Consider the following 12,252-nt stretch of genomic DNA (forward strand, 5'->3'; position numbering starts at 1 on the left):
GATCTCCGTTTTAACAGGAAATTGACTTCAAAAATGATACATTTGAATTTTGCTGTTCAATGCATAAATCTTAGAAATCCAAGAAAATTCAGAAAATGTCTATAATACTTAAAAAAATTGTTAAAGCCTTTATGTATCATTAGGGAGGGAGCCGTGGTGGCTCAGTGAGTTAGATGATTGGATTAACCTGAAGGTCCAGAGTTCAATCCCAGACTTTATACCGTTTCGTGTTTTGCGTTGTGAATGATGCAGGGTGGAAGGTATGATATGGAAAAAGCGTCTGGTCGTTCGGATGGGACAATAAACAGAGGCCCTTTTGTTACAGTGTGTGCACGTTAAAGATCCCTTGATAGTTGGACATCAAAGAAGAGCAGGGTTAATATCTTAATACCTTAATTTACCATTGCACGCTGCATAGCATTATCCGCCTTCATGAGCCGATTAGGTGCTGCAAAGTAGGACACAAACCTCCATTTCATTTTCCATTCTGAATAGAAATGTTAGTGTATTCTGTATGGAAATGTTAGTGTATTCTGTATAGAAATGTTAGTGTATTCTGAATAGAAATGTTAGTGTATTCTGAATAGAAATGTTAGTGTATTCTGTATAGAAATGTTAGTGTATTAAATTAATCTACTACATGGTAATTTGTATATTTCTACATGTATCATGTATATGGAAATGTTAGTGTATTCTGTATGGAAATGTTAGTGTATTCTGTATAGAAATGTTAGTGTATTCTGAATAGAAATGTTAGTGTATTAAATTAATCTACTACATGGTAATTTGTATATTTCTACATGTATCATGTATATGGAAATGTTAGTGTATTCTGTATGGAAATGTCTGTATAGAAATGTTAGTGTATTCTGTATAGAAATGTTAGTGTATTCTGAATAGAAATGTTAGTGTATTAAATTATACCTACTACATGGTAATTTGTATATTTCTACATGTATCAGCTTGTCTGTAATTCAATAAGGAGACATACAAACTATTTATTACTTCTTTTAAGATGATAAGAATGAAAGACATGTCCATATTTTGCAACAACAATACTGTGCTAAGGATTCTATTAACTTTTTTTCCTTGGCTATTGGGTAACCATTTTATGTGTAGTCATTTACAGCTTGGCAGACTGGAATAATGAGGAAAAACAACTTGCTCAAGGTCACCAGACTTGCACTTTAATATTAGAACTCAGAGCTATCATTTCCGACATAACAAGAAAAATTTTGTCACAGAATTCTAAAAACTGTGACACACTTAACTATATTTTCTAATCTTGGTCATGCAAATAAAAAAAATCGTATGATTTAACTCTGCATGTCAATAATGACACATATGTAATTGTAGGTCTTCTGAAGAAATCTTTGAGGTCGATACAAACTATTATCATTATTATATTCTATGGTCTCAGTATGGAAATCTGTTTTCCTGGGTCATTATTTTCTCTTTGATTTTTTTTTCAGAGGCAAAAAGGAATTACGTCGTTCCAAGACTTTACCAATTATTGATGTAAGCAAGGTTATACCAGTTGATCCTCCAAATGGCAAGAAAAACAAAACCCAAGGTCGTAAATACTCTGTTCCCTCTCATATCATCGAAAAAACAGCCTCCGAATTAACTTCAGGTAATGAGTCACTTATATTACAATGTTTTGATGAAGATTTGTTGATAAACATTCATCATACTAGGATTGGTTCAATGTCAAATGATATAATCCAGTACATTCAATGATGAGATGTTGTTTAATATGTAAATTACCAAGGTAAAAAATGTTATGTTTTAGGTAATATGATCAATGTCAAAAAATCCACACTAAATCGATAACTTATAACATTAACATTAACATAACTGTAATGAATGTATCAATTATACAATATAACTTTTGTGGACTGTCTGGGATTCAGTGTTGAGAATACCAGTTGCAGAGTGACATCAGTATGATATCTCAACTTTTCTTCAAATATATGGTTTTTAAAGATCTCTATCTATCAATCTATATTTAATTCAGATATTACTGTAAACTCTTTCAGTAATTTTGAACATAAATAAACAAGAGTTTGCATTTATTGTTGAACATTTGACTGGAAATGTACTGTCAATCTGATTTTTATCACTCACAGAAAGAACTGTAGCAACAGAATGTATGTCACGGCTTGGATTAGAAGTCTTATAATGTCTATAGAAGATAGATATCTTTTCCGTGTTTTGTCTGGAAAGTTCTGAATTGATTTATTTGGCTTCAAGTTGTCAGAACAATTCCATGTATAGATTAGACAAAATAAAAATAATATGGTCATATTTAAAAATATCATTCTATCTTCATGCATATCTGTCACTTTGTACTACCCAATCAATAGATCAACTTGCATACGATGGAAGCCGAAAATCTCTGAAATTGACGTCTTGTCATCCATATTTAATGAAATGGAACCCGAGTCATTACTTGAAGATGTTGACAGAAGTCAGACTCATCAAATAAAGGTTTCTCTACAATTTGTTTGTCTATCCATCCTATAACACTCTGAATAATGAGTTTTCAGTTGAGGTAGACAATAAAGTATATAGAATTATATATCATAACAAATAAACAATCATTTGCTATATTTAGCAAGAGACTAAAAAAACAAAATTAATCACATATGTCATTTTGTTCTTTTATAACTTTTGGTAGAACTTAATTCACCTAATCTGAAATCCATTTCATTTCTAACAAAAAACATAAGTGATTGGTACTGTATTTCAGCCTCTTTTCCACCACAATGTGCCTCCAATCAAACCACAGGAAATACAGAAAGAAAATACTCCTATCCATTCTTCAGAAGACGTAAGTATTAGTCTTTTATAATGTATCATTTGAAGCTCCTGTGTGCCCATGCTCCAACGACAAGATTGTTGGGTCACTTGAACATCCAACTAGTTTGATATTTGTCGTTTTCTCCATGTGCCCACACCTCCACAGAGTGTCATCATCCAATCAAAATTATTCTATATCTATTCCATCACGTGTTAAATCAGAAGTCACATAACACATCACAAAATGGCAAAGGATAGGTGCAACGGCCGACTGTGCCCACGGCCATCTTAAAAACTCTTGACAAGACTTTCATCTGCAAGAAAAATCGTATGTGTGCATATCTGTATCTGTATCTGTATGTCTCTTGCTTAAAAATTCTTCATAGATACTCTCGAGATACGATGATGAAAATACTTCTACCAGAGCAGTTTTTGCTCTACTTATCTCACATGGTTGCATTATTCCATCAGTTGTGGTCATTAATGAAACTTGACACTTTTCCCTCTTAATTCAGATGCTATTACTATCAACTTCCTAGATCGTGTCTTGGAGACTCAATTTGACAATTGACAATGTGAATTCTGTTAAACCTTTTTCTATTTACAAATTGAAAGGAATAATTTGAAACTCTATGATTCAGTCATAATTAATTTATAAAGATTAATTAAAAAAAGACTTCTTGTAAGAATTTAAAGATGGGTTTTTAAGACGAATTGCTCAATATCATATACCATAAGACTAGCACTCTGTTCATATGCTTCTTTAGCATTAAGCTAAATAGAGGGAGGTAATTCTATTAACTAATGGCTTCAATCAAGATTTTCTTATTAGCTTTAGAGGTCAATGCTCATCTTAAAGGGAAAGTACCAAGTGCATAATCAATTCTTTATATTACACATTTTTTTTTTGCAAAATTGTTTATTATTTAAGACAATGTAAAAGAGAGCTTTACTAACTGTGAATGTTTTGTTTGACTCAACGCAGATTAAGACATATTTAAGAGTGGATATTATCTCTACCTCCAATCATACTTTATCCAGCTTTATTTCAGTAAAAAAAATGGTCTAACAGACTAAATCTACATTTAAATCAAACATTTCAACCCTTTTAAATCGGACATTTCAACCCTTTTAAATCGGACATTTCAACCCTTTCGAATTGGACATTTCAACCCTTTTGAATTGGACATTTCAACCCTTTTGAATCGGACATTTTAACCCTTTTAAATCGGATATTTCAACCCTTTTGAATTGGACATTTCAACCCTTTTGAATTGGACATTTCAACCCTTTTGAATTGGACATTTCAACCCTTTTGAATTGGACATTTCAACCCTTTTAAATCGGACTTGAGATGTGTAACTAACCCCTTATACATAACAAAATTTATTCATTCTCGGAATAGTTCTAGGAACGAAACGGATGAAACGGTCGACCGTTCCATATCTGGTCCACCTCAGGGAGGTAGTCACAGAACTGTTTTCAGAACAGACTAGATAAATTGGTGTTAAGAGTGAAGAAGTTCCTAAAAACTTCTATGTAAAGCACTGGCCAAGTGGAAGTTTCTCTTCATTCTCTTCATATGTATTTTCCATATTTCAAGGTCAAAAGCTCCAAAGGCTATGATTGATATATAATCATTCTTGACCATCCATGACCTCAGTATGGTGTACTGACTTATAAACAAGTCAATTTTCATTTACAACAGATAAATCCTTGAGAGTTAATTCTCAATTTGGAATTCCTCCCTTATGATACATAATTTATGAGCCTCAAGTATCAAGTTTCTGGGAGTTGAAAGTCCTAGATAGCTCGGATGTCATTAATAATCAAATTTATTCCATAAGAAGATCATCATTATTCAATTGATTCAATATCAAGATATATTATTATTGCGTTAAACTGTCCACAGAGAAAACTAAAAGTGCCTATTAACTTATATTTTATGTGTTAGAACATTGAGGAAGTTCTTAAATGGATCGAGTTTTACAACTTGAATTTCTATGTTCGATAAGCTAGGCACTAGGTCATGAAAATTTGAGAATAATTCTCCGCCTACATGCACTTCTCAGCTTCAGAATTAGGCCAGACACATAAATTAACTTGCATTTTCTGAACTTGTGAAATCTGTTGACATTAAGAAAAACCTTTAGGATACTGGTGATCTTTTGCTATACAATGTTCTGATCAAGGTCTTTGTTGATTCAAATTTGCTAGAGGATATCACCCCTAGCCTTGTACCAGTTTTTTATTCCGCAGTTGGCTTGCAATATGAAATGCTGTCTGATCTTATTCCTGATTAAAAGAGGTCATCCTACCTTGATTTTGATGAGAAAAATGTTTAAGCAGCTTAGGTCAGAAGTACTCTGATCATATTTTTTCATTAATTTGACCACACAGACATTACCAACAAACATTACCAACTAACATTATCAACTGATATAAGCTACTTTTTGAGCTCATTTTGCTATGTTAATGCTGAAGGCTTTCCAAGTGCAGGCAAACAAGAGAGAAATCAATGGCAAAAAACGTTTTTGGTAATCATCATCATCAGAACTACGAATTTTATGGATTTTTCAAATGTAGCACTGACTTGTCGCATTTTATGACTAAACCTCTGTTTTAGAGGACAACCACCAAAGAATCCATGTGAATCCTATTAAATCTGATTAATATCTAATAAATATAATAAATTAATAACAATTATAACCAAGATTTAAACCATGAAGATATTAGATAATAACATTATGTAGTAGTTATTATTGAGCTGTCCAACATTGGATTAATGGATTAACATATTAAAGATTAGGCTGTAGCCAAGAAGATATTAGTTTTCATTATTTATTTACATATCTTTGAACTGTTCACTTCTTCAACAAGTGTTTATTCACCAATATACCTGACCTGAAAGGATCTCAAAATGTAGAATAAGGATGTATCCAAGATGGAGTATCTGTTTTGGTATGTAAATCATCATACTTTTTATAGATTTTAATAGAATATCGAAGAATAACAATGCATTCTCCTTAAATTCTGTGGTATTTCTTAGTGTTTTAAAAATGAAAAATCAACCACCTTCAATCAAACAAAAGTGTGATAAACTTTGGGTTTTACAGAACAGGCCCTAAAAATGTTATCATCATAAATATGGAGGTTAGGCTTCAACAAATTTGAAGTTATAATAGGGTCTTAAATGATGTCAACTTTTCATTGTGAAACTTTGCAACAAGTCTCTTGATCTTTTGCTTTTTTTCATGAAAAATATTTGGTGTCTCATTGACTGCAAAATGATGTTGATTATGCTTTAGTATTTTACTATTATATGATTTTACCATTGCATGTATACATTATGCTGTTCAGGACATTCAGTAAAATGATACACCTATTACCAATTTCTCATATAAAAATGAAAACTGATCTTTCTGTCAAAAGATTGAAACTAGAATTTGCGTTTTCCCAATCAGCTTTGACGATGGTAGAGGAATACATCATTTGGTTATGAAAGTATTTTTCAGTTAACAGACAATAGTAATTCATAATTGAAACAGCCTTGAATTGTAGTTTATGAATATAATATATCAGATCATTCTCTTCATAAGAAAATTAACTTTTCTCAATACACTTATCTAATACAACCGATCATTATAAACAAAGGTTACATGGGAAGGTTATCTAAAACTTGAGAGGGATTCTATGTACAAGCCAACTTGTAAAACAATAAGTTGGAAATGAAATGACAGGAACTGACAAATGAATAGATAGACCTCAAATTAACTTCCAATTAATTTCAAATTGTTGATTAGCGCATTTGGCACTTGGGAATACTTTAATTGTCTCCCTTTGGTCCAGTAATAGAGATTACTTGAATCTGATAAATTATTCAGAAACAAATGTATGGTGCGGGGATAGCTTTAGAAATTTAACCTTGTAGGTAGAAAAGTCTATTGAGCAACACCACTACTAAATGACACGATAAAAATTGGCTCAACGATTCACTGCATTTCATATGAGCAGTCAGTCATTTCGTCACAGTGGTAAGCTATCACATGACGGGGTATACACATTGTATAGGCTGTTGCGAAATGCTGCAATCTTCATTCGTGCAAAAAAAAAATCATAATAGGAACAAAAGTAACATGCAGACAATGAAGATTGCATGGCTTAGCTGTTGACTCAATGTGTATCCTGTGCTTTAAACAGGAAAAAGATACACAGTAGAAAGTACATAGAGGCCAATGATAAGAGATTTTGTCTAACTGTATAGTACATGAGAATCATGACAATATACTTCTATCTTATAGTGCAATACATTTTATCTTATTAAGCCATAAAGTCTACCCGACATTGAACAGATCATATAATATAATAAGTTCATTGATTGAATCACAGCAGAAGAACTGGAGCCTTTACTATAAATTTCCTTAAAAGGATTAACTGGTCTACAACTCTAAATTTATGTTTTTTGTATTCCTCTTAAAAAATCATACTCAAAAATTTTATGACGTCACAAAATGCAGTATAACAATAAGAGCCTAGAATATTTTGATTATTATTTCTTCTGAGTCTTTTGCTTAAAATCATTAATATAAAAGAAGGTGATTTATTTTGTTGTTTTATTTGAGAATATTTACCCCTTCTGGAGATTTTAGGTGTACTTTCTAATTTTTGTTGTTGGAATGCTCCAGTTTCAGTGAAGCTTTCTTGCATTCATTAAGAATTGTTATATTGAAATAGCACACTAAAATAGCTCCAGTGAAAGGAAGGAAATTTGTCACGCTGCAGAAAGTCTCATTATTTCCTTAGTTAGGATGTGCATTAGTTTAATAGAATATATTACTAATACTTATATCCTTACTTCATTATCTGATGATAATTGTGTGAAAGGTTCATTAATTGTTTATAAGTAAGAGTAATAATAAGAGATGGCAGTGACATTCATTTTTAATTTGTCATTATTGAGTTATAATTAAGTTTAGCTGGAGGTCATTGGTGATCATTATGGGTTGTTAAAGAAATGAATGTGGAATGAAATTAAAATTTTAAGTTTTTCTGTATTGTGACGAATTAAAATAAAATAAATTAACTTCCCTTGAGAATGTAATTCAAAAATAGAAAATTTTTATTTCAATTTATTTTTTAAAGAAATTTTGTGCCTCTTAAAGGTATAGTACCTCTTTGGATGACAAAAATGTTTTAACTTGGCCAAAATGAGTCTTTCATCATCAGTGGCTTTACCTGGTGTCAAAACTATACAACAGAATCCCTCTATAATCCAATAAATCCATATAACTATGTAATGACTCATTAAACTGAGTAATTTTCCATTAAACTAAGTAATTTGAAACATGCTTAGCAGAAGGAGATTGATAAAGATTCTATTCTTTAGTGATGGCACTACCTAGTAAGTCCAACTAATGAATATTACTCTTGTTAAACAAGTTTGAGAAATTAAATTTTATGTCCGCAAGTAGTATTCCTTTAAATGATAAGCTAGTTAACCAATATTTCATTACCACTTTACACATGAAATGATACAACAACTAGAAACCAAAAATTTAGGTACTGTTCCTTTAATGCTAGTAACTTTTATCAGAGTCCCACACAAATACTGTCCCTATGTATGGCTCTCATTAAAATATAAATAGTCCTATAATGATTTATATAAGGTCTGATATAAAGGACAAGCTAATAAAGATTAATATTTTTATTACCTATATACTAGGATGTTTAAGTAGAAGGGTCAATATTATTTTACCTATCTATATCAATAATCTATAGACAGTTTTACTCTCCTTTCAATATTAAAATCTTATCGTGATCAGATTGTCACTCTGAAGAGCAACGTAGACTTTGTACATGTTGGCTTTCATGTATCTGAAAAAGTTAGATGTATTTTATTTCATAAGGAAGTTGATATTGATACTACAAAAGTAACCTTGGGGATTCCATGCTTTTGAAGAATGAGATATTTAAATAACATGTCTGTGATTTCATGCATTTGAAGTATGTGTTATTGTTAAAGTTGATGTATCTTTGTTTTTTTTGACAATTGGAGAGCTTATATTAAATAATGCCTCTGTGACTTCCTTCATTTGAGAATAAGATATTGTTATAAGATAACAAGTTTTTTTGTTTTTTTACATTTAGAGAAATAGATATTTTATATATAAATAATGCCTCTGTGACTTCCTGCATTTGAAGAATATAAGTTAAGTTAAAATTTAAGATAATGCCTCAATGGTTTTGTGTATTTGTAGAATGTGTTATTTTTTTTTAAATGATGCCTCTTTGATTTCAAGTGTTGCAAAATAAGCTTTGTGTAAGTAAATGCCTCTGTGGTTTTGTGTATTTAAAAATAATGTAGTGTTTTAAGATAATGCCTCTGTGGTTTTGTGTATTTGAAGAATAAGATATAATAGTGTTGAGGATAAACCTCTGTAGTTTTTTTCTGTATTTTAAGAATGTGGTGTATAATAGGATAATGCCTCTTTCGAGAGTTGGAAGAATAAGTTTTGTTTACAAGACTGACTTGACTTCTTGTATTTGAAGAATAATATATTGTTTGAGATAATACCTCAATGGTTTTGTGTATTTGAAGAATGTGGTATTATATAAGATTATGCCTCTTGCAACCTTTTGAAGAACAAGTTTTGTGTAAGATAATGGTTTGTGACTTCCTGAATTTCAAAATTGTTTAAGATAATGCCTCAATGTTTTTTTTGTATTTAAAGAATAAGATATTATATAAGTTAATGCCTCTGTGATTTCATGCAGTTGAAGAATGTGACATCATTTAACATAATGTCAACTTTAACAGAATATTAATTTTTTAAAAGATTAAGCCCTAGATTAGGTTAACTATATTTTTTATGATTATGAATATGTATGAGGATATTACTTATAAAATTTATGATTTAATGCTATCATTGTTATCAGCTAAGAGTTTTAGGAAAGGAAATTTCTAGCGCCTTCAAGTATATGTATCAAATAGAAAGGCTTGAATATTTCTGTCTCTATTAAGTGTTAATAAGATATAGTAATTGAAACACAATGTGTAATGATATAGATTTTGACAGTAAAAAAATCAGAATAATGTTGTGGTTATAAAGTTGGGAACAATTACTGACATCTGATATCTTGTTTACGGAAAACTTCAGAATTTTTTATGTCTGTTACACTGGAATATTATAAGTGTCATGATTTTCTTCAATATCAAAGACCATGAACAATATGATTAATTCAAACACTTGAAAATTGAAAGGAAATGACAAATGTTATCAAACTATCTACTATACATAAGTATTCATTTTTAAATTTTAAATACACTTTCTGCTCCCATTGAGTCCATTTAACTTATGGAGTATTGTGTCAATTTTATCAATTGGTTAATGAACATACAAAACTTTGTGACAAGATAATGTAAAAATTTTAAGTGTTTTTTCATAGCAATTGTTTTTCAGTTGAGGTTGAATTATTATTTTTATAAAGGATTAAAAGTCATTGTTTTTTGACAAGTAATCTTGAGAAGTAAAAAAGTTGCCTTTGTTAATGAAATTAGAGTTATTGAGATAATGAAGGTCGTGTATAAGATATTGACGTAGTAGTGGTTATTAAATTTTTTCAATGTGATACTTGATGTTATTTTTATATCTGAATGGATTAAAATAGATTAACATTCTAGAGACAATAAAGGAGAGGCCTACACTGTAGAAAAGTTTCTTTGAACAAAGATAAACAATACATAAAGAAGGTATAAGAGTATTATGTTTTAACCACCTGCAGTGTATGACTAGTGTCACATCATTTTCACTTTTTTAACTTGTTACATCTATCATATTTAGTAGGAAATCTTGTGAACATGTTAATGAGAAGGAATATTTCACTGTGATATTATCGATAAGTGTTACAAAATAATGCATTTATCATATCGAACATTCCTGAATATGGAAAATAAGATGAAAGAAATTAAGAGATCCTCATCTCTTAAGGTGAAAAAAGATTTTTTACAAATATTTCCATGGAAACGAAGTGAAAGTTGTAAAGTCAAATCAAAGGAAACATCGAGACCCAAACCAAGTAAGTTAAAGTCCAAGTCAATTATCAGGTTTATTATTATAGTCAATATTTATATTCAATATTCTGCCGAATTGAGACTCAGAAAACGTTTTGATGATGCTTTCTGATTTACTGTCTTATAGAATCTCTCTCGGTTCTGATTGCCTGTAATTCTTCATCTTTATTACCTAAGAAAAACACTAAAATAGTTATTACTTTATTGTGAAAATTTATTTGGTGATAGAAATGAGCATGAGACTGAATATTTTCTGGGCGCTTTTACAATGGAACTCTTCTGCTTTGAAAACCACAAAGGTGCTGAGTGTCTTCCTCATTTCCACAAAATACATTTTTACTGCTCAGCGATATAGAAAAATATTGATTATTGTTTAAATCAACTTGAATTAAATAAGAAAAAAAAACCTATATGTGGTATCCAATATGATATTAATTTTGAAATGGCATGTGAAATCTAAATATAAAGACATGCTTAAGTAATTGTAGACTTTGGATCATTTGATGCCATGACCAATGTCCTTAATATAGATAAATTAATTAAGTTATTACAAATCCTATGTTTGATATTTAAATGGAGAAAATCCTTATTGGCCTCAAATTACAGAAAAATAATTTGTTAGTACTATAGTACTACAGTAATGCAAATAGCATTTCAAAAGATGAGTATTCGTAGCATCTTCTTAACCTAAATAATACACAGTATTTTTTTTTTTTGTCTGTTGTTGAGTTTTTACATGTTAAACTCACTGTATTTAAATCAGTTCACTTATACTATACTAACTATGTCTTTAATGTGAAGAGCTGTCACCTGCAGAAAACAAATATTTAAAGCCATATTTGCAGTAGTGATATCTAGTTCAAAATTGATTAATTTGAATAAGTAAATTGAGTGATTCATAATATCAGTGTTGATATTCTTCTTAAGGAGTTCAAAAGCAGAGTATTTATCAAGGGCAATAACTCAAAGTAAAGGTAAATTATTGGAGTACTCAAGACTGATTAGATGCTAATAAGAATGGTCTTTGCAGGGAATTAAATGTGATGGTTAAAATGAAGAATATCAATATAATAAAATCATTTTGGTTCTTTGAAATTTTAGAGTTTTTATTACAACCCATTTTAGATTTGGACTTTCAAAAGATTGAGATAATCATTTCATAAATGATTTGAATTCCACACATTTGAAAGAAAGACATTGGCTCTAGTTTATCAGCCACTGTTTCAGCACAGACACAATTTTTGTTTTACAGACCTTGCTCTTAATGATAATATTTTAAGTCTTAAATAAATAAAAAATATTTCAAAAGTCTCACTATTAGATACCCAGACCAAATGATATATGTTGTAAGATTTTAAAATATATATCAAAGTTAAGTC

General features: G+C 30.2%; 1 protein-coding gene across 1 annotated transcript; it reads left to right on the forward strand.

Moving 5' to 3' along the window:
* Window positions 1–246: 246 nt before the first annotated feature.
* On the forward strand, window positions 247–3,373 carry LOTGIDRAFT_167756 (hypothetical protein; the record flags this gene model as incomplete). Its single annotated transcript, XM_009065266.1, has 4 exons — window positions 247–260; window positions 1,473–1,633; window positions 2,753–2,833; window positions 3,318–3,373. 4 exons carry the CDS (start codon window positions 247–249, stop codon window positions 3,371–3,373), a joined length of 312 nt encoding a protein of 103 aa, XP_009063514.1.
* Window positions 3,374–12,252: the final 8,879 nt, after the last annotated feature.

The sequence above is a fragment of the Lottia gigantea genome, assembly GCF_000327385.1.
Source record: "Lottia gigantea unplaced genomic scaffold LOTGIsca_69, whole genome shotgun sequence".
NCBI classification, from domain to species: Eukaryota; Metazoa; Mollusca; class Gastropoda; family Lottiidae; genus Lottia; species Lottia gigantea.